Consider the following 26,762-nt stretch of genomic DNA (forward strand, 5'->3'; position numbering starts at 1 on the left):
AGAGGAAGAAGAAGAAAAAGGTAAAGATACAAATTATAAACAACAAACATGCATCTATCAACAAGTGAATCTAAGAATCAAGTGAATAAATAATCTGATGTACAGAATGAACTGATGATTATAATGAATCAGGGACATAGAAAGGGAAGGGACTGACTATTCTTGGGGGGGAAAGGGAGTGGGAGATGGGGGAAGAGACTGGACAAAAATCGTGCACCTATGGATGAGGACAGTGGGTGGGGAGTGAGGGCGGAGGGTGGGGCGGGAACTGGGAGGAGGGGAGTTATGGGGGGGAAAAAAAGAGGAACAAATGTAATCTGAACAATAAAGATTTAATTTAAAAAAAAAGAGAGAGAAAAAAAAGAGTGAGTAGCGACACCTGGGGACTAGGGGTGAGATGTAGTGTCAACATGAAGACAAGTAAACACCAGGAAGCCTCGGCCACATGAAGCCATGAAGAGGGGAGGAGGTTATGGTCACCAAGCTTTCTGCCCTGAGGGTGGTCTTAGCCACCACCTCCCCAGCCACCCGTTCCTGCCACCCTCCAGTCCTGTCCAAGGCAGGAAGCTCCTTCTTCAGCGGAATCAGAATGATTTGGTGTTGGGACAGCACCAGCTTCAGGGCCCAGCGTGGATTCCCCCACATTTCAGGTTGGAGGTCTCTGGATCTCTACCTGAGTCATAGGTTCTATGGACCCTCTGCTGGTTTATACAACCTTGTGTAAAGGCCTCATGAGTACCTAGCCACCGACATAATGAGCGCTCCACCCCCATGCACAGCACAAGGAATTTTAATGTCTCCCCTGTAGGGGAGGGGAGGTTAAACCACTTTTGGAGACCCCCCCCCCCCAAAGGTGGTCTGGCATTTTGGTATGGAAAGGATTTGGTCCAATCTCTTGCTGGTTTAAGATACCAAAAGGCACATAAAGTTGGCTCAACTGCTCTGGGCTGAGGCCGACGGTGAACAGGGAAGTGGTCTGGGACAGATGGGCAGAGCACAGTGTGGGCTCAAGTTCTTGTGGACAGAGGTAGTTGGTCCTGGGTGGATGCTGGGGGCAGCCTAGAGCAGCCTGAGGTTCAGGCGGTGTAGAGGCTGCTCCGATGGCCTTCGTCTGCCCAGTCAACCAGCTCATTGCTCTGGAACCACAGCTGGATCTCCCGCTGGGCTCCCTCCACGGAGTCGCTGGCGTGGATGATGTTCCTGTGCCAGGTAATAGGTAGCAAAGGTAAGGCACAGGCTTCCACATGCACCTGGGAGGTCCTGGGAAAGGTCTGCTGATTCCCTACTGACCAGAGGAGCAAGCTGATTATGCAGGGGGGAAAGGAAGAAGAGGGGAGCTAGAAAACTGGGTTCCAGCCTGGCCTCGGCCTCTTACTCACAACCTCATGGACCAGCCCAGACTGTTACTGGGAGCCTCATTTTCCCACCAGTCCTCCCTCAGAGTATCTGGCAAGCTAGAGTCAGACAACAGACAATGATGACAGAGTACATACACAACGCTCAGGGAATACTTTATCTCCCTGAGACTAGCAAGTAAGAGGTGTGATATCCCACATTAAAAGTCTCTTCTGGCTTAACTTTCGCCCAGCAAAACAATGCGCTTGTGGCTGAGTGTGCCAGGGCCCCTGTACCTGCTGATGTGGAAGCTGAAGTCGCCTCGAATGGTGCCGGGGGCAGCCTCAGCTGAGTCCGTGTGCCCTATCATGGCCCTTGAGGTTCCAACCACATTGGGGCCTTCCCAGACCTGCAGCACAGAGATAAAGGTCAGGAGAAGGGGGATCACCAAGGGCTCGGCAGCTCTAGGCTCAATCCAGGGCCCTCCACCCCTTCCACCAGGTCATACCATGGCCACCACGGGGCCAGAGCTCATGTAGCTGATGAGGGCTGGGTAGAAGGGCTTCCTCTGAAGGTCGTGGTAGTGCTCAGCAAGGATGCTCTCTGGCGCCTGTGTGGCATTGGGAGAAGGAGTGAGAGGAGTCCCTGGAGAGGGAACCCCAGTGGGCACTGGGGCAATGACTTTGCAGAAAACACCTAATGAGCCGGCATGTCAAGCACAGCAGTGCAGGAGATACCAACTCCACCTCTCCATCCCTCCCCTTCTACTTCCAACAGGACACTCCTCCTGGAGCAGGACTGACATGAAGGGCTGAGGTTCTGAGGTCCAGAAGAAGCCCTCCCCCTAGTGCACTGAGGGACACCCGCAGGCCAAGAGCCCTGGTACCTGAATCATCTTCATCCCCACCAGCTTGAAGCCCCTCCTCTCAAAACGCCGGATCACATCCCCAACAAGCCGCCGCTGCACCCCATCTGGCTTCACGGCCACCAGGGTCCGCTCCCGGGTCCAGGAGGGCCCTCCTTTAGAAGAGGAGGGTTCAGGGATGCTGCCTCACCTTTTTATGTCTCCTGACCTGTGTTCCCCTGCGGGGACCCAGATGTCATCTGGGCTACAGTGTCTGCCTCCGCCAGAGCGGCTCTGGAGAGGGGGTAAGTGTGGTGCCCACAGCCAGGAATCGCCCAGCATGGTGCTGCCTGTCAGGGATAATCAGGGCACTGGATTCCTGGGGGCTTCCAACCTGTTGGAGGGGCCATAGCTCCCTCCCAGGCAGTAGCAGAAGCTGCTCATGACGGAGCTGGTGTCCCCTGAGAGCCAGGAGACCTAGGGATGACTCACTGGAAAGAAAGCATGACTCCTGGCCTCACTTTTGACTCCTGTCCTTGGGGGTGACAGCACAGACACTGCCACATCACCAAGGACCCAGAGCCCATCTTCTGGGTCTCAGGTGAAAGAATAGCAGAGAGCAGGGAGAAATGCAGTATGTTCTCCCCACCGGGTAGGCCACAGACACCAGGACAAAAGGGCCGGAGGGATTGAGGAGGAAGGTAGAGAGGTTCCTGTCTGCAGGTGAGGAAGCCTGGAGGACTTCTCTTACACCTCACTGGCCAGGCAGGAGCTCTGTGCTGCTGTGAGGTTTTAAGGCGGGGAGCTTCCAGAGCCAAGAAGAGCACTGAGCCTGGCCTGACACAGCTAAGGAGATGGGAGGCTGCATCACCCTCCTGCAGCCCAAGCCACTTCTGAGTTATGCAAACCCACAGCACTGGATCCAGGCTCAGATGTGCTTTTGACAAGAGCCCAGACCCTGGATGTCCTGCAAAGTCCTTCAAAGACAGAACTGGTGGAGAAATGAGAATAAGACTGGAGCCAGCCAGCGTCCCAGGGGGCATCTGCAGCTGCCATTCCTCATATCCAGGAGGAAAACTAACCAAAACCTGTGCTGTGGGTGACCTGCTGGCACATCCTTTCAGGGCCAAATGAGGCCCACTGGGGAAGAAGCCCCCTGACTTATTTGTTCCCCCCAGATCCAGTGCCTCGGGACCTGCTGTCTAGCCTGGCCTGGGAAGATGGCAGTTCACTCCTGCCAGCGTTTGGAACACATGGCATCTGGCTCTCAATCAGGGGAGAGAACCGGTTAGATAAGGGCCCCGGGGCCCCGGGGCCCCAAGGAGGTCCGGCCAGGCGGACTTAGGGCCTAGAGAAAACACCACAGCGGTTCCGAGGGAGGAGTTTTCATCTGCGGAGAAGGACTTCCCTCTCAGGAGCCCCAGCTCCGCAGGGATGCCATCGCCACCCAATGTGGCCACTAGGCCTCTGGCTTCCTTCTGCTCCAGAGTCCCTGGGTCCCTCTGCCCCGAGGCAACCTGGGGAGGTGGGCAGCACGCGTGGGGGGTTGGAGGGCAATGAGAGGGGTGGGAGGGATGCAGGACCCCGGCCCGCCCCAGCAGGAACCCAAGGAGCGCGCCTTCCGGGACTTCGATCGCCCCCCACACCCGCTCGGCGCCCCAAGGCTTCCCAGCGAGTCAGGAGGACTGCGGGGTCTGGGCCCCCAGCCTGTGCGCCAACCAGGGCTAGGAGGCGCCTGCCGCCGATCCCCTCCCCCGACTCACCCGAGCAGGGGCGCACGAGCAGGCTGGGCACCCAGGCCCGCGAGCCGCACACCACCTCCCTCAGCACCGCGCGCCCTAAGAGGCCGCTCATGGTGCCCAGGCCGCGGGCGCTGGCTGAACACTGGAGAGGGGAGCGCGGGGATTATAACGCTTCCAGGGAGGGAAGAAAGGAGGAGGGGCGGAGGGACTGAGGAGGGGCGGAGGGAGGGAGAGAGGCGAGGGAAGCGGAGGGGTGGGGGTGGGGGAGGAAAGGAGGGGCGGAGGGAGGGAGAGAGGCAAGGGGAGCGGAGGGATGGGGGTGGGGGAGGAAAGGAGGGGCGGAGGGAGGGAGAGAGGCAAGGGGAGCGGAGGGATGGGGGTGGGGGAGGAAAGGAGGGGCGGAGGGAGGGAGAGAGGCAAGGGGAGCGGAGGGATGGGGGTGGGGGAGGAAAGGAGGGGCGGAGGGAGAGACGGAGGGGAGAAGAGAAGAAGGATAAGGTGGACCGCCTGGAGAAGCGTTGGCCTCCTCCCCCTCTGTCCCCGCCCCTTTCCCTGCTCCGCCCCACCCCCGACTGTTCTCCACTTGTACAGCCCAAGGAAAAATATGTCAGTTTCTGTTAAAATCGGAAGAAAAAAAATCGATAATAATATGAACTCACCATGGACCATATTCGTTTTCATACCGACGGCGGTCATTAAATACTGACAAACGAAAACCGTATATATATTTAATGTGTAGGATTTGGAGATAAGTCTATAAATGTGAAACCATCGCAATATATGCCATAAACATATCCACATCTCCAAAAGTTTTCTCCCACCCTCTTTATTATTATTATTATTATTATTATTATTATTATTATTGTGTGTCTCTGTGTTAAGACAATATAAGATCTATCTTGTTAGCATTTTTTTGTCATTCAGATTGGCTGGCCACACCTTGGTTTTTTATCTAAAAAAATGTATTTATTCTTTTAATTTTTTATTCTTTAGAGGGAGGAAGAGGAAGACAGAGAGAGAAGCATCAATGTGAGACATATATCAAGAGTTGCCTCACCTATGCTGGGGACCAGGGATGGAACCCAAAACCTATGTGCCCTGACTGGGAACCGAACCTGCAACCTTCGGGTACACAGACAATGCTCCAACCAACTGAGCCACATCAGCCAGGGCTTTATCTTCATTCTTTTTTTTAATCCTCATCCAAGGAATGAGAATATTTTTTCCATTTATTTTTAGAGAGAGTGAAAGGGAAGGGGGAGAGAGAGAGAGAAACATAGATGTGAGAGAGACACATGGATTGGTTGCTCCCTACACTTGCCCTGACTGGGGGCGGGGGTCGGACCTGCAATCTGCAACCCAGTATGTGCCTTTGACTGGAATCAAACCCAAGACCCTTCAGAGTGCAGGCAGAAGCTCTAACCACTGAACACACCAGCCAGGGCTTGTCTTCATCCTTAAAGAATGATTTTTCTGGATATAGAATCATGGATTGACAGGAATTTCTTTTTTTCTTTTTTTTCTTTATTGATTAAAGTATTACATATGTGTCCTTAACCCCCCATTTCCACCCCCTCAACGCCCCCAACCCGGCTCATGCCCTCACCCCCTGGTGTCTGTGTCCATTGGTTATGCTTATATGCATGCATACAAGTCCTTTGGTTGATCTCTCCCCTTTACCCCCACCCTCCCCTATCTTCCCTCTGAGGTTGTTTTTTTTTTTTTTTTAATATATCTTTATTGATTTCAGAGAGGAAGGGAGAGGGAAAGAGAGATAGAAACATCAATGATGACAAAGAATCATTGATTGGCTGCCTCCTGCACGTCCCCTAATGGGGATCAAGCCCACAACCCAGGCATGTGCCCTTGACCAGAATCGAACCTGGGACCCTTAAGTCTGCAGGCTGACGCTCTACCCACTGAGCCAAACCGGCTGGGGCCCCTCTGAGGTTTGAGCATCTGATCATGCTTCTCTGTCTCTGGATCTGTTTTTGTTAATCAGTTTATGTTGTTCATTATGTTCCACAAATGAGTGAGATCATGTGATATTTATCTTTCTCTGACTGACTTATTTTACTTAGCATAATGCTCTCCAGGACCATTGATGCTGCTGCAAATGGTAGAAGTTCCTTCCTTTTTACAGCAGTGTAGTATTCAAAGGAGTTTCTTTTTTATTCCAGCCCTAGGTGGGTGGCTCAGTTGGTTGGAGCATCTTCCTGTATACCAAAAAGGTTTCCAGTTCAATTCCCAGTCAAGGCACATATCTAGGTTTTAGTTCAGGATGAACCCGGGTCGGGGGATAGGGGTAACCAATTGAGTTTCTCTCTCACATTGATGTTTCTCTCTCTCCCTTCTTTTCTCTAAAAATAAATAAATAAGAAAAAAATCAAGCCCTGGCTGGTGTGGCTCAGCTGTTTGGAGCATCATCCTGTGCACTAAAAGGTGGCAGGTAGCCCTAACCGGTTTGGCTCAGTGGATAGAACGTTGGCCTGCGGACTCAAGGGTCCCAGGTTCGATTCCGGTCAAGGGCATTTACCTTGGTTGCAGGTACATACCCAGTAGGGAGTGTGCAGGAGGCAGCTGATCGATGTTTCTCTCTCATCGATGTTTCTAACTCTCTATCCCTCTCCCTTCCTCTCTGTAAAAAATCAATAAAGTATATTATAAAAAAAAAAAAAAAAAGGTGGCAGGTAGCAGGTTTGATTCCCAGTCAGGGCACATGCCGGGAATTGTGAGCTCAATTCCCAGTAGGGGGCAGCCGATCAATGTTTCTATCTCCCTCTCTCTCTAAGGCAGCGGTTCTCAACCTGTGGGTCACCAACCTGTGGGTCACGACCTCTTTGGGAGTCGAACGACCCTTTCACAGGGGTCGCCTAAGACCATCGGAAAACACATATATAATTACATATTGTTTTTGTGATTCATCACTATGCTTTAATTATGTTCAATTTGTAACAATGAAAATACATCCTGCATATCAGATATTTACATTACGATTCATAACAGTAGCAAAATTTACAGTTATGAAGTAGCAACGAAAATAATTTTATGGTTGGGGATCACCACAACATGAGGAACTGTATTAAAGGGTCGCGGCATTAGGAAGGTTGAGAACCACTGCTAAGGTTGATAAAAACTTACGTTTTAAAAAGAGGGGATAAATAAGAACTACTTGCTGAACTTTAAAAAACAAAACTAACCTTTAGCCTTTGCCAGTTTGGCTCAGTGGATAGAGCATCGGCCTGCGGACTAAAGGGTCCCAGGTTCAATTCCAGCTAAGTGCACATGCCTGGGTTTTGGGCTCGATCCCCCCCAGTGGGGGGCTTGCAGGAGGCAGCCAATCAATAATTCTCTCTCATCATTGATGTTTCTATCTCTCTATCTCCCTTCCTCTCTGAAATCAACAAAAAAATATATTAAAAAAATAAGTGTAACAACAAATTGATGTTTCTCTCTAGCTCTTCCTTCCTCTCCCTCTCTAAAAATCAATAAAAAAACCAAACAAACAAAACTAACCTTTATTTAGGCATAATTCTGAATGTATGTACTTCCTACTTTAGGTTGGAAAATGACTTTTTTTTCTCATTAAATTTTGTTTTAATGGGTCTCAAAATTCTGTGGCAGATTTTTGGTCAAGCTGTTTCCATTTAAAAGTACTTATTTTTAAAACTAATAACAAAACCTGCCACATAAGCCAGGTCGGTGTGGCTCAGTGGTTGAGTATTGACCTCTGAACCAGAAGGTTACAGTTGGATTCCTGGTCAGGGCACATGTCCTGGTTGCAGGCTCCATCCCCAGTGCAGGAGGCAGCTGATCAGTAATTCTCTCTCATCATTGATGTTTCTATCTCTCTCCCTCTCCCTTCCTCTCTGATATTAATTAAAAAATATATAAAAATAATTTTATTAAAAAATAAAACTGCCACACACAAAAAAAACAAAACCCAAATGGTCCACAAAGCATTCTCCTTTCCTTCTGAATGCTTTACAGTGCATTGTAATCATTAACCAGTCTTTTTTTTTTTTTAATATATTTTATTGATTTTTTACAGAGAAGAAGGGAGAGGGATAGAGAGCCAGAAACATCGATGAGAGAGACTGATCAGCTGCCTCCTGCACGCCCCCCAGTGGGGATGTGCCTGCAACCAGGGTACATGCCCTTGACCGGAATCGAACCTGGGACCCCTGAGTCCGCAGGCCGACGCTCTACCCACTGAGCCAAACCGGTTCGGCCATTAACCAGTCTTTTGCTATTAAACTTAAATGGCCAATTGAGACAAACAGTTCTGGAACTGTTGAAAATGACTTTTCTTTATGAAATGATATTAGATGATAATGGTAGTTAGGCTTATTAGACTTAAGAAAAACTTTGGACCTGGCACATGTGGCTCAGTTGGTTGGGCGTCATCCCTCGCACAGAAAGGTTGCTGGTTAGATTCCCGGTTAGAGCACAATCCCAAGTGTCCTGAGTCAATCCCCGGTAGGAGACACGCAGGAGATAATCAATTCATGTCTTGCTCTCACATGGATGTTTCTCTCTCTCCTCCCATCTTCTCTCTGGCTTAAAAAAAAGAAAATTAGCCCTAGCTAGTTTGGCTCAGTGGATAAAGCATTGACCCACGGACTGAAGGGTCCTGGGGTTTGATTCCAGAAAAGGGTACATACCTTGGTTGCAGACTTGATCCCCAGCCCTGATTGGGGCACAAGCAGGAGACAACCAATTGATGTGTGTGTCTCTCTCTGTGTCTCTTCCCCGTCTTTCTACTCTCTCTAAAAATCAATGGAAAAATATCTTCAGGTGAGGATTAACACCAATGACAAAAATCAGCCTGGCAGGAGTAGTTCAGTAGTTGAGTATCATTGACCTATGAACCAGGTGGTAATGGTTCGATTCAGATCAAGCACATGCCCGGGTTGCAGGCTCAATCCCCTGTAGGGGGCTTACAGGAGGCAGCCAATCAATGATTGTCTCTCATCGTTTATGTTTCTATCTCTCTCTCCTTCTCCCTTCCTCTCTGAAGTCAATAAAAATACATGTTTAAAAAATAAAATAAAACAGCTCCACCGGCGTGGCTAAGTGGTTGAGCATCAATCTATGAACCAGGAGGTCATGATTCGATTCCTGGTCAAGGGCACATGCTCCATCCCCAGTGGGAGGCATGCAGGAAGCCGCTGATCAATGATTCTCTCTCATCATTGATATCCCTATCTCTCTCCCTTTCCCTTCTCTCTGAAATAAATAAAAATGTATTTAAAACATCAATAAAAAGTTATAATTAAAAAAATTTTTTTGGTAAAATAGACTCAAAAACCCCATGTTGTTCATAAAACTTCTGGGGAAATTATCCGGATGAAACCAGATGTCTGGGCACCCTGTTCTAGTTTATGCTGGGACAAAGAGGGAAACTGATTTCCACACCCACAGTTCCCTACCAGACCCCATCAAGGTTTTTTGTTTGTTTTTTATTTTTATTTTTTTTTAGAGAGAGAGGAAGGCAGAGGGTCACAGAGAAAGAAACACCCAGGTGCTGCAGCTCTTCCTACAATTATTTGGATAAAATTGATTTAATTGATTTATAGTGGGGTGTGTTTTTTTGGGGGGGGTGTCTTTTATTAACCTTTGAAAAAATTTTTTTGTTAATCCTCACCTGAGGATATTTTTCTATTGATTTTTAGAGAGAGTGGAAGGGAGGGGGAGAGGCAGAGGGACAGAGAAACATCAATGTGAGAGAGACATATATCAATTGGTTGCATCCGCAAGCGTCCCTACCAGAGCCAGGGACTGAGCCTGCAACTCTTTTTTTTTTTTTTTTTTTTTATATTTTATTAATTTTTTACAGAGAGGAAGGGAGATAGAGAGTTAGAAACATCGATGAGAGAGAAACATCAATCAGCTGCCTCCTGCACAACTCCCACTGGGGATGTGCCTGCAACCCAGGTACATGCCCTTGACCGGAATCGAACCTGGGACCCCTCAGTCCGCAGGCCGACGCTCCATCCACTGAGCCAAACCGGTTTCGGCGAGCCTGCAACTCTTGACTGGAATCAAACCTGGGACCTTTCAGTTGAGGGCTGATGCTCTATCCACTGAGCCAAACCAGCTAAGGCATCTTTGAAATGTTTATCCAAAGTAAATATAATAATGCTCATTGTGGCCAGACACAGACTGTCTGTGGGAAAACATGTGTCCTCCCCCCACCTCCCCATCCCTCTAACAGCCCTTCCTTCTGGGTGGTTGGACAGCACTCCACTTGGTCCATACTCAGAGAGCTAGTGAGAGGCTCTGTCCCAGGGTGTTCCAGTCTGAAAATGAGATGTATCCACATTATCCAGCAACTGGATTTTATCTACACTAATAAAAGAGAAACATGGTAATTGGCGTACGACCGCTATCCTTCCCATTGGCTAATCAGTGAGTATATGCAAATTAACTGTCAGCCAAGATGGCGGCCGGCAGCCAGGCAGCTGGAAGCGAACATGAGGCTTGCTTGCTGCGAACTCCAACGTTCCCCAACGTTCCCCGCCTCACTAGCCAGCCTCTGAGCTACAACTCTAAGAAACTATGTACTATGTTGCAAATAAGAAGATAAACAAAACACCAGAAACCGGCTTTCATTCAGCTGGGCTTTAGCAACATTGTATCGATGTTTTCAGCAGGAGGCCTCAGAGCTAAAGCCAGCCCAGAATAAAAAAAAAAAAGAAAACAAGGAGCGGTTGGGAGCTTTAGTCACTCGCCACCTAGAAAACAGCCCTCAGCCGCTCACCCAGACTGGCCAGGCACCCCAGTGGGGGGACCCCCACCCTGATCCAGGACAGCCTCCAGGGCAAACCAGCCGGCCCCCACCCATGCACCAGGCCTCTATCCTATATAGTAAAAGGGTAATATGTCTCCCGGCACCGGGACCAGTGGAGCAGCGAGGCTCCTGGCACCAGGATCAGCGTGACAGGGGGCAGCGCCCAAACCCCCTGATCGCCCTCCGGCTCTGTGTGTGACAGGAGGCAGGGCCACAACCTCCCTATCCGCCCTGCTCTGTTCGTGACAGGGTGCGGCACCCCAACCCACCCCCCCCCCCCCCACGGGCCCTGCTCTGTGCCTGATAGGGGGGAGCTCCCCAATCCCCTGATTGGCCCTGCTCTGTGTGTGACAGGGTGCGGCGCCCCAACCTCCCCCTTCCCCCCCCCGCCGCACCTATGGGCCCTGCTCTGTGTGTGACAGGGTAGAACCATAACCTCTCCATCGGCCCTGCCCCGAGTGTGACAGTGGCGGCGCCCCAACCCCCCTCCACGGGCCTTGCTCTGTGTTTGACAGGGTAGAGCCATAACCTCCCCATTGGCCCTGCCCTGAGTGTGACAGGGTGCAGCGCCCCAACCCCCTGATCCGCCCAGCTCTGTGTGTGACAGGGGGCGGTGCCCCAACTCCCCTATCGGCCCTACTCTGTGAGTGACAGGGAGGAGCTCCCCAACCCCCTGATGGGCCCTGCTCTGTGTGTGACAGGGGGCAGCGCCCCAACCCCCTGATTGGCCCTGCTCTGTGAGTGACAGGGGCAGTGCCCCAACCCCCTGATTGGCCCTGCTCTGTGCATCACAGGGGGTGGCGCCGCAACCTCCCCATTGACCCTGCCTTGAGTGTGATAGGGGGCGGTGCCCCAACTCCCCAATCAGCCCTGCTCTGAGCCTGACCAGGGGCTGCACCTAGGGATTGGGCCTGCCCTCTGCCACCCGGAAGCAGGCCTAAGCCAGCAGGTCGTTATCTCCCGAGGGGTCCCAGACTGCAAGAGGGCACAGGCCGGGCTGGGGGACCTCTCCTTCCCCCCCGAGTGCACAAATTTTTGTGCACCAGGCTTCTAGTATATATATATAATTGATTTCAGAGAGGAAGGGAGAAGAGAGATAGAAACATCAATGATGAGAGAGAATCATTGATCAGCTGCCTCCTGCACGCCCCCCACTGGGTATCGAGCCCACAACCTGGGCATGTGCCCTTACCAGGAGTCAAACCATGACCTCCTGGTTCACAGGTCAACTCTCAACCACTCAGCCATGCTCGCTGGGCTCATACTTTTTAACCCTCAGGTGAGGATTTCATTGAGTCTAGAGTGAGAAAGGAAGGGAGGAGAGAAACATTGACATGAGAGGATCATCCATTAGTTGCCTCCAGTATCACTGGGGATTGAACCCACAACCTGGGTATGTTGCTCAACTAATAATTGAACCCTTCCATACACTGGACAACACTCCAACCAACTGAGCCACACTGGTCAGGACCTTTCATGCTTTTTATAGTTACATAACATTTTTTAAAATGTAGTAAAACAAGTAACTTTTCCTTCATGGTTTCCCAGTTTCCTGTCCATGTTGCTTGACATTCTTTCCCATCTCTGTATTCTAAGTTTCCTTTTTAACATTTTATACTTGGCAGTTGACCATCTGATCTAGTTGGAATTCATTTTTTTATATGCCATGAGATAGAATACAGAACTGTGTATATGCAAATGCCTCTAGACCAGTGGTTCTCAGCCTTCCTAATGCCGCGACCCTTTAATACAGTTCCTCATGTTGTGGTGATCCCCAACCATAAAATTATTTTTGTTGCTACTTCATAACTGTAATTTTGCTACTGTTATAAATCGTAATGTAAATATCTGATATGCAGGATGTATTTTCATTGTTACAAATTGAACATAATTAAAGCATAGTGATTCATCACAAAAACAATATGTAATTATATATGTTTTCTGATGCTCTTAGGCGACCTCTATGAAAGGGTCGTTCGACCCCCAAAGAGGTCGCGACCCACAGGTTGAGAACCGCTGCTCTAGACAGAGTTCCCTGGTCACTGGGCCTCAGTTTCCAATCTTGAAAATGAAGCCCCCTGAAGGTGGGTTCTAGAGTTCTTTCCATTGCTAATGCTGCTATTTGGCAAATATCTCTGGACTCCAGTCTAGGGCTCCTTGTGTACCTACAAATTAACCAACTCCCTAGATAGAGCACTGAGGGCTGAGGCATCTGCTACTTTCCCCTCCTACCTGGTAGGGAACTTGGGCACAGCAGAAGCTTAGGAAGTGGCACACTCAGGGGAGGACCTTGGAGTGAGGAGGGCTGGTGGGGGCCTCTGAGCCCAGCCTGGGGCAGGAGATGGGTCTGGGGTGGAACAGTCCCCAGTGTTGACCACAGCTGCTGTCCCCAGCATAACTGGGTCATTGTAGTGCGCTAAAATCACAGCTCTACAAAACCCAGAACTGATATCTGTCCCTTTAAATTCCGAACAGCAGGAGCCTCTGCTGCCAGGGGTGAGGAAGGCCCAGCCTGAAAATTCCAAAGGAACAAAGGGTCTCTTTTGTGCCTCTCACCTCTGGCTTCCTTCTTCCTTGGGCTTCCTTCCTCCCTAGTCTCCAGCCTCCACCCCCACTTCATTAGCCTTAAGTGGCCTTGGGCATGGTGGGTCAGCTTCTCCTCCCTCCCTCCAGTTTACCTCCCCCCTTCCCTCAGTAAGTTCAAAAGGTACAAACAGGTATAGCACCCCACCCCCAGCCCCAATCCCATCACTAGCCACATGGTTCCCTCCAGGCTAACCCTGTGCCCTTGCTGCTGGAATCTTATTCTAAGCCTTTGAGACATGCAAATCATATACAATAAAAGGGTAATATGCAAATTGACCTTAACGGCAGAATGACTGGGAACAATCAGTCGCTATGATACGCACTGACCACCAGGGAGCAAACGTTCATGGCAGCAGCACAGGGAGTGGACCTAAGCAGGCAGTTGGATGTCCCCCGAGGGGTCCCTGACTGTGAGAGGGCTCAGGCCGGGCTGAGGGGACCCCCCCCCCCCCCCGAAGTGCACAAATTTTTGTGCACCGGGCCTCTAGTATATATATATTTTTTAATTTCCAACAAAAGTGGTAACTTTCTGCCCTTTCCTTTTCTGAGCTAAAGCTAAATCTGGTAGATCATTTACAAACAGTTCACAGAGCTTCCCAGTTTCCTTTCGCAGTCCCATTATGTTATAGTGTTTGTTTGAGTTGCGGTATGGGCATTCATGAATCGAATATCCCATCCCCTCAGGACCAATCTCCATAGGGAAAACTCACAGCAGTGGAATAACTGAGGCAAGGCTACGCACTCAAGAGTTCAGAGGCTTCCTAGAGGCTCACTACACACATAAGAATGTCTGTTGGCTCACAATCTCACCCTTCATGTTTGATCAAATTTTCTGATCTTTGCAGATTTGTTAGGTGAAAGAAAAAACGAGGATCTGGGAACTTTTTCATTTGAACTTAAAACTATAAGGAGGGAAGTGGAGCCTGTTCCTGTTCATTTGCATTTCCTTTCCAGTATTCTCAGATCCTTTTGTATTGGAGGATGTGCTGGGGTCCAACCCCAGCGGGTCCAGGGGTCCCCAAAGGTGTGGACGGAGTTGGCGAAGAAGGAATGACATGGAGGCAGCATTCAGTTGATCAGCATAGCAAGGTTCTCCCGCCAGATTCTGTCGCCAGGTTCTTTAGCCAGGTTCTCCAGCCAGGTTCTATCCAGGTTCTTTTTTTTTTTTTTTTTTAAATATATTTTATTGATTTTTTACAGAGAGAAAGGGAGAAAGATAGAGAGCCAGAAACATCGATGAGAGAGAAACATCGAGCAGCTGCCTCCTGCACATCTCCTACTGGGGATGTGCCCGCAACCCAGGTACATGCCCTTGACCGGAATCGAACCTGGGACCTTTCAGTCCGTAGGCCGACGCTCTATCCACTGAGCCAAACTGGTTTCGGCTATCCAGGTTCTTTTGCCATGTTCTGTCTAGGTTCTCCAGCCAAGTTCTGTAGCCAGGTTCTGTCCAGGATCTTTTGCCATGTTCTCTCGCTAGGTTCTGACTCTAGGTTCTGTGTAGGATCTCCAGCCAAGTCCTGTCTCTAGGTTCTGTCTCTAGGTTCTTCAGCCAGGTTCTCTTGCTAGGTTCTGTTTCTAGGTTCTGTCTCGCTCTAGGTTCTGTCTCTAGGTTCTGTTTCTCATTGTCTTGTTACATCTGTATTTATACTAGTTGATTCCAATCCTATCAATCTCTATTCCAAAGGTTAGGGCGTTTCTTATCTCCATTCCAGGGAGTAAAGATTATGTAGCTTAAGCGTGATTGTTTGTAGTTAAAGTGATTAACTACCCGCCTGGCACTTAGTTAAGGGGTTTCATTCCCTCCCTAACTTCAGGGAAAAATCCCCACCTGGGGAAACAACCTTTCTCGCAGAGGTGACCTTGGTTAAAACACATAGCGCCAAGAAGGGGAGCAAACATATTAAGAACAGTATGCCATATACGCCAGATCCCTTGAAACATATGCTGTGTAGATGCTTCTTCCCTGCAGCGACTGTGTCAAGCAGCAAGGATATACCGGCTCCCAGCAAGGATGGGTATTTTCTCATTGATTTGTAGGGGCTCTTTGTTACTAACTAGAGGCCCAGTGCACAAATTTGTGCACAGGTAGGGCCCCTAGTGGCTGCCGGCTGCCAGCCAGGGCCTCCCTTCCCCAGGCTGCCTGCTGCCGCTGCCTCCAGGGGCAGGGCCATGGGCAGTTAGCCACCTGGCCCAACCCCTGGTCAAACTCCTACTTGAGGGGACAATTTGCATATTAGGCTTTTATTATATAGGATCTTATTAAGATTGGCCCTTTGTAATACCAGGTGCAAGCCTGTCCTCTCCAGTTCATGTCTTGGGTTTTGTTTGATTTTTACTTCACTTACATAGTTTTGTTCTGCAGAAAACATTTTCACCTAGTTGAATTTTCCAGTGTTGCCTCTAAAGACTTCTGAGTTTGGGGCCATATTTAGACATGCCCTCGCTTCTCCAAGACTCTAAAATCTTACCCAAGTTTTCTTCTAGTCCCCATCATTTCCTATTTATGCTTAAATCCTTAGGGTTTGGGATCTATCCCGAGGTAGAGGGTGAGGAGTTAGTCCCACTCAACAATGTGAAATTCCCACATGTCTACGGAGCCTTTCATCTTTCAAATGTGTGTGTGTTTGTGTTGTGTTGTGTGTGTATGTGTTTTTACACTCGTTTTGACTTTGTGGAGTGACAGCCCCGGAGTTCAGCTCTGGGAGATGCGCAGCCCTGGGGAGGCAGCAATGGGTGTGGGGCTCGCCAGACTGTGCGGCGTCTCCGCTCGGGCCATTCCTCCGCCTGCCCCGCCGCGCCTGGCCCACAGTTCAGAACACACACACTCGCGTCCCGTGGGACCACCCAGCGCCTCCAGGAAGCCTTTGGAGCTCTCTGCGCGTCCCCCGCCGCCTGGAGTCTCCTGCGCGTTTTAATTCCCGCCCCGAATTCCTGCCTCGGTCCCGCGTCCCCCGCGCATACCGCAGGACCGTCCATCCATCCCGCCATGAATACCCTTCCTGCGAGAGCGGTCACCCTGAGTCCACGACCTCGCCCTGACCCTTTTCCTCGTGCACCCCTCCGTCCTCCTGTCGGCCCTGACTGCGTCTGGCCACCTTCCCCCAACTCCGGTCTCAGGTCCACCTCCCGGCCCCGCGTCAGCCCAACGGCACACGTCGCCCAACCCCACACCGCACCCCGTCCCGCGTCACCCTGATCCATGTAGCCCCTGATTCCGCATCGCGCCCCGTCCCGCTCCCAGCCCCGCGTCGCTCAGCAACCCCTCCCCACCCCCCACCCCCACCCCCCAACCCCCACTGCTCCCCCGCCGCGTCCTCCTTCGGATCCCAGTCGCCGCGCGCCCTGCGCGCCCTGCGAGCCCTGCGCTCCTAGCTCCGCGTTCCTCCGGCGCCTCTCCAGTCGGCTACGGGTGGGGCGGGGCCTCGGAGGCGGAAGTGCCCCGGGCGCCGGTGTCTGGGACCGGCCGGGACGATGGGAGCCCGGGGCAGCGGCGGCAGGGTCCGTAGTGGCGGCGGTGGCTGCCCGGGCGGCGGCCGGAGCAGGTGGCCAAGGACGCGGTCCGGGTAGTGCCGGGCCGAGCGCAAAGCCATGGGCTGGGTTGGGCTCGGGACCCGGGGAGCTGCGGTGGCGGTGGCAGTAGTGGGGCCGCTGTTGCTGCTGCTGCTGGCTCGGCCCTCTCCTGCCGCCACCGGCGACATCAGTAAGAGTGGTGAGAGAGCGGGGACGGTGGGTGCCAACCCGCCGGCACGGGCTTGGGGTGGGGTGGGGTGGGGGAGCTGCCGGGGGGCGGGGCCGGGATTGTGACTCACCTGGGGGCATTTTTGCGCTCACCTAGCGCGGGCTCAGTGCCCAGGTCTCCACCCCGGGTTGGGGGCTTAGGTCAATCTCTTTCGTGTTCGAACGATCGGGGAGTAAAGGACGTGCTCGACCCCTCCTCTGTCCCCAGGGTCGGGTTCGGCCTAACCGACCCCTGGAGCGCGCCCTCCCTCTCTCTTCCTCCTTCTCACACTGGGATGTGGGTGGATCGAGGGGTCCCGGGGGACTCAGCTCAGGCTCCAGCTGAGAGGCCGCTGAAAAGAAGGGTTAATAAGCAGTGTGATTGGGGGGGGGGGGGGGCGGGGGGATCTAGTCTGGAGAAGGGGCAGAGTTAAGAGAAAGTTGCACAGATCCTGGAGTAGGGGCCCAGGTGGGCGTCATGTTCCCACCCCTCCCACAGTGACCACCAACCCTAGCGCAGTCTTTCAACAGCTGCCTTGCTTCCTGGAGGGAGGTGGCCCTGAGGAACTTGGTAGGGGAGGATGATTTGGAGGAAATGGGTACTTCACTGGTGTTGGTGAACTTGCTTCCCTCCATTTGCATTTCTGCATCCTTGAGAGGCCCCAGTCTTCCGGGACCCAAGAGGGTGCCTAGGCAGGAGGTGCTGCCCTTGGGGTTCTGCCTGGGGCTTGGGGGTGTTGAGTAAGCTCCCCTGACTCCTATGGCCTGGGACTCCTATGGGGCCATGAGGCCAGGCTGGCAGGGCTGCTGCAAAGGCCAGATGCCTCCCCACCCCCCACCCCCCCCCTCCCCACCCCCGCCCTCCCTGGGCAGTTAGGCAGCCATACCCAGCACAGCCTGGGATTAACTCACCTTGATTTTTGTGCTCCCAGCCCCTCCTCCTTTTCTGAAATCTTGCTCCTCCAAGCTCCTATTTCTTTGAAGACTGTGCCTTTGGTTTCTGAACTTGAAATGGAAGGCGGTTTCTCCGAGATGACTCCTGATTAAGTTGCTCCATTAGATACTGCCACCCTCATTTTCTCCATCCTGGAGGAGGGGTGGAGTGGGGTGAGGGGTCACTAGTGGACAGTTTATGGAGATGGAAACCTGGGGCAAACCCTCACCTCCCTGGCCAGCTCGAGGGGCAGACAGCAATGTAGACCTCGCTTCTGGGAACTATGGGTGTGCAGGGGTCCTGGTTTGGAGGGTGCCCTCACTCAAGTTCTCAGGTCAGGCTCAGGAACGTTCTTTGTTCTCCCCACAACCCTGTGTCCTTGGAGGGGGCCATGGGGCAGGGCAGGGGTACATACAGCACTTATTCCCTGTTATCAGAGATGTGACTTCCACATTAGGCTCAGACTGATGTGTTAATGGCTTGGTATGTTTACCAAGATAACAGTGTGAGCATCTTGGGCAGGGAGATGGGGCTGCAGAGATAAGGGGTGTCCTGAAGGGGCTCTGTAGCCCTGGGAGTGGGGACCACTGCATCTTAAGGTGACCTTGAGCACATCTCTGATCTCTTGTGCATCTGCTGAAACTTCACAGCTACCAGCTGGGTTCCAGGTGTCCTCAAGCTGGCACTCCTGGGCTGGCAGGGCCAGAAGGACTTGCCTCTCTCAAGTCAGAGGGCTGCACAGTGCAGTGTGACCTCCCCTTTGGGGCCCCATCCACAGGCTAGCCCCACTGGCTGACTGTAGCCCCATGGTCCTGAGGTGGGGGTGGGGAGCTATCCTGTTTCACCTCCCAGCCTTTGGCCCTTGTCATATCATCCTAGGGGCTGCAGGAGCTTTAGGAGAAAAGTTTGTGCTAGTTCAGTGGCTCCTAGCCTCCTCAGGCCATGGCCCGGTGAGTGGAACGTGGTGGCCAGCAGACACCCAGAAAGCCTGGAGTGTGTCCTACATGGAGCCCACCTCTGCCTAGCCCCCCATGTTGGGCTCCTCTGGAGCTCAGACTGTCTTTGAAAGTAGGTTGTTATATTTTCTCAAGGTTCCTCCATTGGAAGGTCAGGAGGCTGGCAGGAGAGCCAGCTGCTCAACTGGCTCCCTCACCTGCTCACCTGACTCACACTGAAGGGGCCCAGGGCCTGCTGCTGGGGTTGTGTGAGCCAGCAACTCCTAGCAGGGTAGAGGGAGGCACCCCCAGCTTGGAGGAGAGTGAGGCTGCCCTCTGCTGTGTCCACAGGGTATTTCTTTCAGAAGCACTTTAGCATCCGTTAACCTTGGAGGGAGGGACACCCAAGGGGAGGTGCTATTCACCTGGACCAAATTATGAGGAAACTGGGACGCAGAGAAAGGGTTGGATACCCAAGGTCACAGGGGGCACAAGGCCTAAGCTGGTACTGGGTTCAGGATCCCTGCCATCCATCTTAGGGAGATGGCCGGATGCCAGGCCTGGTAATCCACCTATGGGAGTGCAGAGCATGCCTGTTCTGTGGGAGTCCCAATGGGGAGGGGCCTGGGTGGGCACCCTCACTCACTCATGGGGCAGGTGATTACACTGTAGGACCCAGATATATGCTGTCATGGAGGTTGTGCCCTAGTCAGTGGACACTCCAGGAGAGGCCTAACCTAGATGGGGCTTAGGCCTTTGAGCTGAGTCTCAGAAGCTGCTCAGAACTGCTCCAGGAAATGTTGGTATGACAGGAAGTGAGCAGTGAGGGCAAATTTTTGGAGCGTGTCAGGGAGGGGAGCAGGGGGCTGAGGCCACAGAGGTGGGGGACTGAGAGTCACTGTAGGGATTGGGGTGTGGGGAGCCCCAGGTAAAGCCCTGGGCAGAATGGGGGCCAGCTGTCCTCTGGTCCCACGGCTGGCTAGGCTTCCAGCCTGGGGTCCCCTCCACCCCAGGGTCTCTGCTTGCCACCTCTCTGGGTGAGGGGACTCAGGCTTCAGTCCAGCTGTGTCCCAGATCATCAGGGGCCTGAACTCCCTCACTTGTCAAGTGGTATCAGTTCCCAGAGGCAAATTCCAGGGGCTGGAGGGGGAGGGACAGTAACCTTTGCCAAGGTGAAAGTTGGAGAGCCAGGCATGCCAAGGGCTCCAGACGAGCCCACCATGGCTTCCCTCATCCTTTCTCTCTGGGGCCATGCCGGGGGGAGAAGGGCCTCTGAATTCTCTGTTTGCCCCCCACATGGAGGTGGGGGCATCTTGGGGCACCCCTGGTCTGGCTGACAGTGCTTTCTCCCCGCAGACATCAGGCTGGTGTCTGAGCAGTTCTCGCAGTCCCCGCAGAGGCTGTCTTTCTACAGCTGGTACGGCAGCGCCAGACTCTTCCACTTCCGAGTGCCCCCGGACACCGTGCTGCTGCGCTGGCTGCTGCAGGTGTCCCAGGGTGGTGACCCCACGTGTGCGAAGGTGGAAATCACCGTGTAGGTGCCTGCCTGCCCGCCTGCCCGCGCCTGGCCCAGGGCCGACATCTGATGCCTGCCCTGCTATCCCCACCTCCAGGTACTTCCGATATGGTGCCCCTCCTGTCATCAACCCACTGGGTACCAGCTTCCCTGCCAACACCTCCATGCAGCCCTCCTTCCTCATCAAGATGCTGCAGAGCAATGCTTCCATCAACATCTCCCACCCAGCACCTGGGGACTGGTTTGTGGCTGCCCACCTGCCCCCCTCATCCCAGAAGATTGAGGTGAAGGTGAGGGGTCTGCTGTCCAGAGATAGAGGGGCAGGACACATGCGTGCAGGGATGGCTGGTCCCTGTTATTTACCTCCTCGGGGCAGACCTTGTCAAGGTTCTGCTGCAGCCCTGCCTCCCCACCAGCCACCCCCAGCTAGGTTCTCTGGTCCTGCCCTTCCCCCCCCAACCCAGTCTGGGCTCTCTGCTCCTGCCCCATCCCATGCCTACGAAATTCCCTCCCCCACCTCTCATTCTCTTCCTAGGGCTTTATTCCCACCTGTGCCTACATCTTCCAGCCTGACATGCTGGTCGTGCGGGTAGTCGAGGTCTCCATCCTGGAGCCCAACACACCCTTGCCACAGACCCTCCTCTCCCAGCCCAGCTACCTCAAGTAAGTGAGGGTCTTGGGGGAGGCTCAGCCTCCGGGTTTGATGGAGTGGGTGTTACCACTTCCTCCCTGTGGGTGAGAAAGGTTGGGTTCTGGGTCTTGGGGTCGTACTGGGAAGTGGAGCAACCACCCTGAGTGTGACCAATGCGGGGAGGTCATTGGAAGCCACAAAGCCTGAGCGAGGCTGTCCCCCTTGGCTGCAGAATCTTCATCCCCGAGTACACCCAGGAGCTGCTGCTGGAGCTGCAGGGCTGTGTGTCCAACAGGAGCCTAGGCTGCCCTGTGCACCTCACTGTGGGCTCAGCTACTCTGCCCAGCAACTTCCAGAAGGTGCTCACCTGCACTGGCCCCACCCAGACCTGCCGCCTGCTGTTGCCCTCGCCACCCTGGGACCGGTGGTTGCAAGTGACAGCCAAGAGCCTGGCAGGGCCTCATGTGTTGGTGGCTTTCAGCGCTGTAGCTTCTCTCACAGGTGGGCTGATGGGGAGGCAGGCTGGGGGTGGTTCTGCCTTCGATCCCCAGCCCTTTTTCCAGCTGAGCGCCTTGTCCTCCTGACAGCCTGCAGGCCTTGGACCATCAACTTCCAACATCTCCTGCAGAACAGTCCAAACCAGAGCCGCAACACTTCCAATGGTCTGCTGCCCCCGAGCCCTGGCTACCAGGACCTTGGCAGGAGCAGCGCTGTGGGTGGTGGCCCCTTCTGCCATCTGAGCTACCAGGTCATGCGGGAAGACGTGGACGTGGTGTCTGTGCACTTCAGGCCCCTAGACAGGGCCTCAGTGCTGGTGCAGTCCGATGTGCCTTCGGTGATGCGGCTGCACCTTAACACGGGCATGGACAGCGGGGGCTCCCTCACCATCTCCCTGTGGGCCAACAAGGTGAGCACCTCCGGGCCCAGCTCAGCTCAGGGCTCAGATGCTCCCAGGCTGGATGCTGCTGCTCAGCCTTCCCGCACTGACGTCATCATGGACACTGGGTTGGGGTGGCCTTTCAGGTAACAGAATGACCCCAAAAGGCATTAGACCACTTGCAGAAAGGGAAGCTTGTTTGTTTGCTTTTTAAACCCTCATCTGAGGTTGTTTTTTTCACTGCCCCCGAGCCCTGGCAGCCCTGGGATTCGAGAGAGAAAGGAAAGGAGAGGGAGAGAGAGAGAAACATAGAGGTGAGAGAGGAAACATCGATTGGTTGCCTCCAGTACACGCCGTGGTCGGAAATTGAACCTGGAACTCTTCAGTACACAGGACAAAGCTCTAACCAGCCAAGCCACACCAGCTAGGGCTGAGAGGCCTGTTTCATAGGTCCCTGTCAGCAGTTTGAGGGCTGTGCCTCTAGAAATGGGTGGAATCAGAGGCTGGGTGTTACCTGGCCTGCAGGGGAGGGTCCTGGGTGGGCCTTGGGCAGTGGGAGCCACAAAGAGCGCCCAGCATCAGACTTAGGATTGATGCCGCACGGCCACCCCTTTCAGAGTGTGATCTCCAACAACACCTTGGTGAAGATCTGCGTGAACGCTGCCTCGCCCTTCCTCAGCTTCAACACTTCGCTCAACTGCACCACAGGTACGGGCAGGAGCATCTGGCTAAGTGACCGCCACCCTCTCCAGCCACCTCTTACCAGGCCTTCCTGCTCCTCCTGCAGCCTTCTTCCAGGGGTATCCCCTGTCTTTGAGCACCGTGTCTCGCAAGGCCAACCTTATCATTCCCTACCCAGAGACGGACAGCTGGTACCTCTCCCTGCAGCTCGTGTGCCTTCAGAGTCCTGAGTAAGTAAACTTGGGGGCTAGGGTGGGGGCCACCCAGAGCTGCCAGGTGGGGGAGTTATTGCATTCGGGACCATGATCGGGCTGCCTGCATCTGAGTCTGAAAGTGACCCAGCTTCCTATAAGCCTCACAGGATAAGCTGCCTTCCAGGAGTTACAAAGTTCTCCCCTTCTCCACATGGCCACCCTCCTTGGGCAGCCCTGGGAGTCAGCATTCCAGTCTGTCTAGGGCTGACCTGAACCAGGCTGTCCTGAGGGGACTCTGAGGTCATTATGAAAGATGGGAGGTTCAGCCCAGCCCTAGACAGACTGGGATGCAGTGTGGTGCGAAGGGGAAGGGGCATCTTGGCTTCTGTGGTTCTCACAGCTGCTGTCTTCCAGGGCTCAGGGCCTGGGGTCTCAATTCTGGGCTCATGTGTCCAAAACCTGACTGGAGCCCTGGCAGAGACTGGCCAGCAGACCTCGGCAGCCAGCTTTTCTATGGCCCCTTCCTCGCAGGGAGTGTGAGAAGTCCTCGGTCCTCGTGGAGACGACCTTGTCTTTGGTGCCCTGCTTGAATGACTGTGGACCTTATGGCCAGTGCCTCCTGCTACGCAGACATGGCTACCTGTATGCGGGATGTAGCTGCAAGGCAGGTGAGGGCCAGGCCTGGATGCCTCCAGACAATACTGTCGTTGACTTCTCAGCCCTGTGCCTTCCTCTAAGAGCCCATCCCTCTCTGCCAAGGCTGGAGAGCACCCTCACAGAACAAGAGCAAATGCCTTCTCCCCACTCCTGCCACATACCTCCCCCATGCAAGCACAGAAAGGCACCCCCAGAGATGGCACTGTCTCTGACCTTGGCCTCCTCTGCCCACACCTGCCCACAGACATGTCCCATACCTGCCCCACACCTGCCCCACTCCTGCCCACAGACATGTCCCATACCTGACTCACACCTGCCTACATCTGCCCCACACCTGCCCACACGTGTCCCACACCTGCCCCACACCTGCCCCACACCTGCCCCACACATTCCTATACCTGTCTCACACCTCTTTACACCTGCCCATGCCTGCCTCATAGCTGTCGGCCCCTGCCCACACTAGCCTGTACTTACCCACACGTGGCCCACTACCTACACCTGTCCTAGCCTGCTCCTAGGTGAGAAAGGGACTTCTCTGCAGGGCCGTGGGTGAGGGTGGGCTCTGAGGTTCAGAAGTGCCTCCCCCATTAGCCTGGCCTCAGTTGCCCAACCTCAGCCTGCTCAGCATTGCCCTGCCCACAGGCTGGCGTGGGTGGAGCTGCACGGACAACAGCACAGCCCAGACTGTCGCCCAGCAGAGGATGGCCGCGCTCCTACTCACCCTCAGCAACCTCATGTTCCTGGCTCCCATCACCCTCTCTGTGTACCGCTGCCTCCTGGTGGAAGCCTCCGTCTATGCCTACACCATGTTTTTCTCTACGGTAGGCTTGCCTGCTCCCCTGGGGATGGTGGGGAGGTCTGGGCCTCTGCTCACCACCCTGCCCTGCAGTTCTATCACGCCTGCGACCAGCCGGGGGAGGCAGTGCTGTGCATCCTCAACTATGACACCCTGCAGTACTGCGACTTCCTGGGCTCTGGAGTGTCCATCTGGGTCACCATCCTCTGCATGGCACGGCTGAAGGCAGCCCTGAAATATGTGAGTGACCTCCTGACACCCGGGTCTGGGTTCTGAGGGAGCAGAGGCCCCTGCCTGCTGAGGAAGAGATCAGAAAGAGGATTCAGCTGCTGCCATTAGAAACCTCCCATCTTTCGTAATGACCAGTCTCCCTCTGGAAGAAGCTTCTGGCAGCTGGAAGGGACAGTGCTGGCTGCTTGGAGGATTCCAGGAAAAGAAGGTGGAAGATAGGGTTAGGCAAGGACCTTCCTAGCCTGTTTCTCTCTCAAGCTCTATTTAAAGGGATGCCTAGAGCCCCAACCCAGGCCAGACCTCCCTGAGAAGCCCTGGATGTGCTCCTGGGGTCTCTGGTGCTTGCTGAGAACACTTTGGAGTTTTTTCTGCCACAGCCGGGCATGGCTGAGGGAGACATGTGACCCGGTGCCTGCCTGGCTAAGTTGTGCCTCAGGATGAATCAGTATCTAGAGGAGAGGTGCCTCCCTCCCTGACAGTGGAGCAGAACAGTGTGCCAGCAGCTCCAAGGGTGCGGGCAGAGGTGTTGGGGGGCAGTGGACCAATAACAGGATGACCAGCATGCCCAGGCCACGTGCTCCTGCTGGACCTTGTGCCATCATGGACAGCGTTGGCCTAGGGTTTCTGTGACCCTGTGATTGTCTATGTGCCTTGCTCAGGTTCTGCTTCTCCTGGGCACGCTGGTGTTCGCCATGTCCTTACAGCTGGACCGCAGGGGCGCCTGGAACATGATGGGGCCTTGTCTCTTTGCCTTCGTGGTCATGGTCACCATGTGGGTAAGGAGCTCTTGCCCAGACCCCATCTCCTGTTAACTGGAATAAGAGAATGTTGTCTCCCCCACAGACCCCCCCGTTCTGGGAGAAGAGAGCCTAGCCACTGATTCTGGCCTTGTTCCTGGTCCTGAGTCTGAGTCCTCCATATATATATATTTTTTGGTTAATCCTCACCTGAGAATATTTTTCCATTGATTTTTACTGAGAAAGCGGAAGGGAGAGGGAGAGACAGAGAGAAAGAAACACCAATGTGAGAGAGACATCAATCGGTTGCCTCCCCTACGTGCCCTGACCAGGGCCAGGGATCGAGCCTGCAACTGAGCCCGTACCCTTGACCAGAATCAAACCCAGGAACCTTCAGTCTGCAGGCCAATGCTCTATCTACTGAGCCATGCCGGCTAGGGCAAGTCCTCCATGTTCGCTGAGGCCTGGGCACTGGTACTCAAGGCCTGTGTGGCTTCATGCTGAGGCCCAGGCCTGAGGACCCATCAGGTCTCTGTGCCCTTGAGCCCCTTCCGAGTATTGCACATCCCTGGTCCTGCTATGCAGACTTGGGTGGGCCCCTGGGAGGTACAGCTGCAGCCCCTGTGCCAATGCTCTCGTGATGGTTCTCTCCAGGTGTACCGCTGTGGGCACCGACGCCACTGCTACCCTACCTCCTGGCAGCGCTGGGTCTTCTTTCTCCTGCCTGGCATCTCCATGGCCACTGTGGCCATTTCCATCTATGCCTCCATGATGACCAGTGGCAACTATTACTATACCCACAGCATCTGGCACATGCTGCTGGCAGGGAGCACGGCGTTCCTGCTGCCACCACGTGACAAGCACACTGAGCCCTGGGCCTGCTCACAGAAGCTCACCTGCCACTATCAGATTTGTAAGAACCACCAGGAGGAGCTGTACACGGTGACATAATGCAGCCAACTCAGGGACATGCACAGCTTTGATGACAACCTCTTCAGCCAGGGGCAGGACCATGGGAGAGGGACCTTGTCCGGATAGATTGCCAACTGAATAAAATGGCCCTGCTCACCCATTTGCTTCCTCCTGCCGAGGAGAGGACCACACCCCCCAATTCCCTAGTCCTTTCTGGCTGCCAGCTGACCCCGTCCTCTGCAGGCCCAGCTGGTATCTGCAGTGGCCCCTGGGGCCAGGGCCTGGCTGCCTGGAGACCACAGGTGCCGTTTGGAGGCAGGCTCTGTGTTCTGCCGGCCAGGCGACAATTGGAGATGTGGAGAAAGATTCTCTTATCACCCTGTTCTGTGAGGCTGTGATGTGAGACCCAGGGAGGCAGAGGAGACTTGAGCCCACCTCCCACCGGCCCCCAACACGCTGAGGCTTGGAGCTGTGCCCCTGAATGCCAGTTTATCTTGGGTCTGGGGATGCCCCCTGCTGATGCAGTTGCCCTGGGGAGGGGTGACCATGGCCACCAGAGAGCTGATTGGCACTGGGGGACATAGGGTTCAGCTGCCGTGAGTGGTGGCACAGGAGAGGCTGGCTTCTGGCTATAGTGCCCT

At 53.9% G+C, this 26,762-nt stretch overlaps 2 protein-coding genes across 2 annotated transcripts; one reads left to right on the forward strand and one right to left on the reverse strand.

Annotated features, from left to right (window-relative positions):
* Positions 1–774: 774 nt before the first annotated feature.
* On the reverse strand, positions 775–4,387 carry NME4 (NME/NM23 nucleoside diphosphate kinase 4). Its single transcript, XM_070411628.1, has 5 exons — positions 3,943–4,387; positions 2,222–2,355; positions 1,844–1,945; positions 1,632–1,744; positions 775–1,200 (listed from the first exon to the last, which is right to left on the reverse strand). Exons 1-5 carry the CDS (start codon positions 4,031–4,033, stop codon positions 1,077–1,079), a joined length of 564 nt encoding a protein of 187 aa, XP_070267729.1. The 5' UTR covers positions 4,034–4,387; the 3' UTR covers positions 775–1,076.
* Positions 4,388–16,744: 12,357 nt separating this feature from the next.
* PGAP6 (post-GPI attachment to proteins 6) lies at positions 16,745–26,279 on the forward strand. Its single transcript, XM_070413390.1, has 13 exons — positions 16,745–17,012; positions 20,246–20,423; positions 20,503–20,695; positions 20,941–21,068; positions 21,269–21,537; positions 21,624–21,943; positions 22,531–22,621; positions 22,701–22,824; positions 23,320–23,456; positions 24,088–24,266; positions 24,335–24,481; positions 25,132–25,248; positions 25,864–26,279. Exons 1-13 carry the CDS (start codon positions 16,892–16,894, stop codon positions 26,158–26,160), a joined length of 2,301 nt encoding a protein of 766 aa, XP_070269491.1. The 5' UTR covers positions 16,745–16,891; the 3' UTR covers positions 26,161–26,279.
* The last annotated feature ends 483 nt before the right edge of the window (positions 26,280–26,762 follow it).

The sequence above is a fragment of the Myotis yumanensis genome, unplaced genomic scaffold (assembly GCF_028538775.1).
Source record: "Myotis yumanensis isolate MYYU_CA2020_CCGP unplaced genomic scaffold, mMyoYum1.0.hap1 SCAF_4, whole genome shotgun sequence".
In the NCBI taxonomy this organism is placed as follows: Eukaryota; Metazoa; Chordata; class Mammalia; order Chiroptera; family Vespertilionidae; genus Myotis; species Myotis yumanensis.

Coding starts and splice junctions, on each gene's coding strand:
- NME4 (XM_070411628.1), bottom strand. CDS start 4,033: ATGAGCGGCCTCTTAGGGCGCGCGGTGCTGAGGGAGGTGGTGTGCGGC. Junction 1,946..2,221: donor TGGGGATGAAGATGATTCAG/GTACCAGGGCTC, acceptor AATGCCACACAG/GCGCCAGAGAGCATCCTTGC. Junction 1,201..1,631: donor TTCAGCTTCCACATCAGCAG/GTACAGGGGCCC, acceptor TACCTGGCACAG/GAACATCATCCACGCCAGCG.
- PGAP6 (XM_070413390.1), top strand. CDS start 16,892: ATGGGCTGGGTTGGGCTCGGGACCCGGGGAGCTGCGGTGGCGGTGGCA. Junction 21,069..21,268: donor TCCCAGCCCAGCTACCTCAA/GTAAGTGAGGGT, acceptor CCTTGGCTGCAG/AATCTTCATCCCCGAGTACA. Junction 24,482..25,131: donor TGAAGGCAGCCCTGAAATAT/GTGAGTGACCTC, acceptor TGCCTTGCTCAG/GTTCTGCTTCTCCTGGGCAC.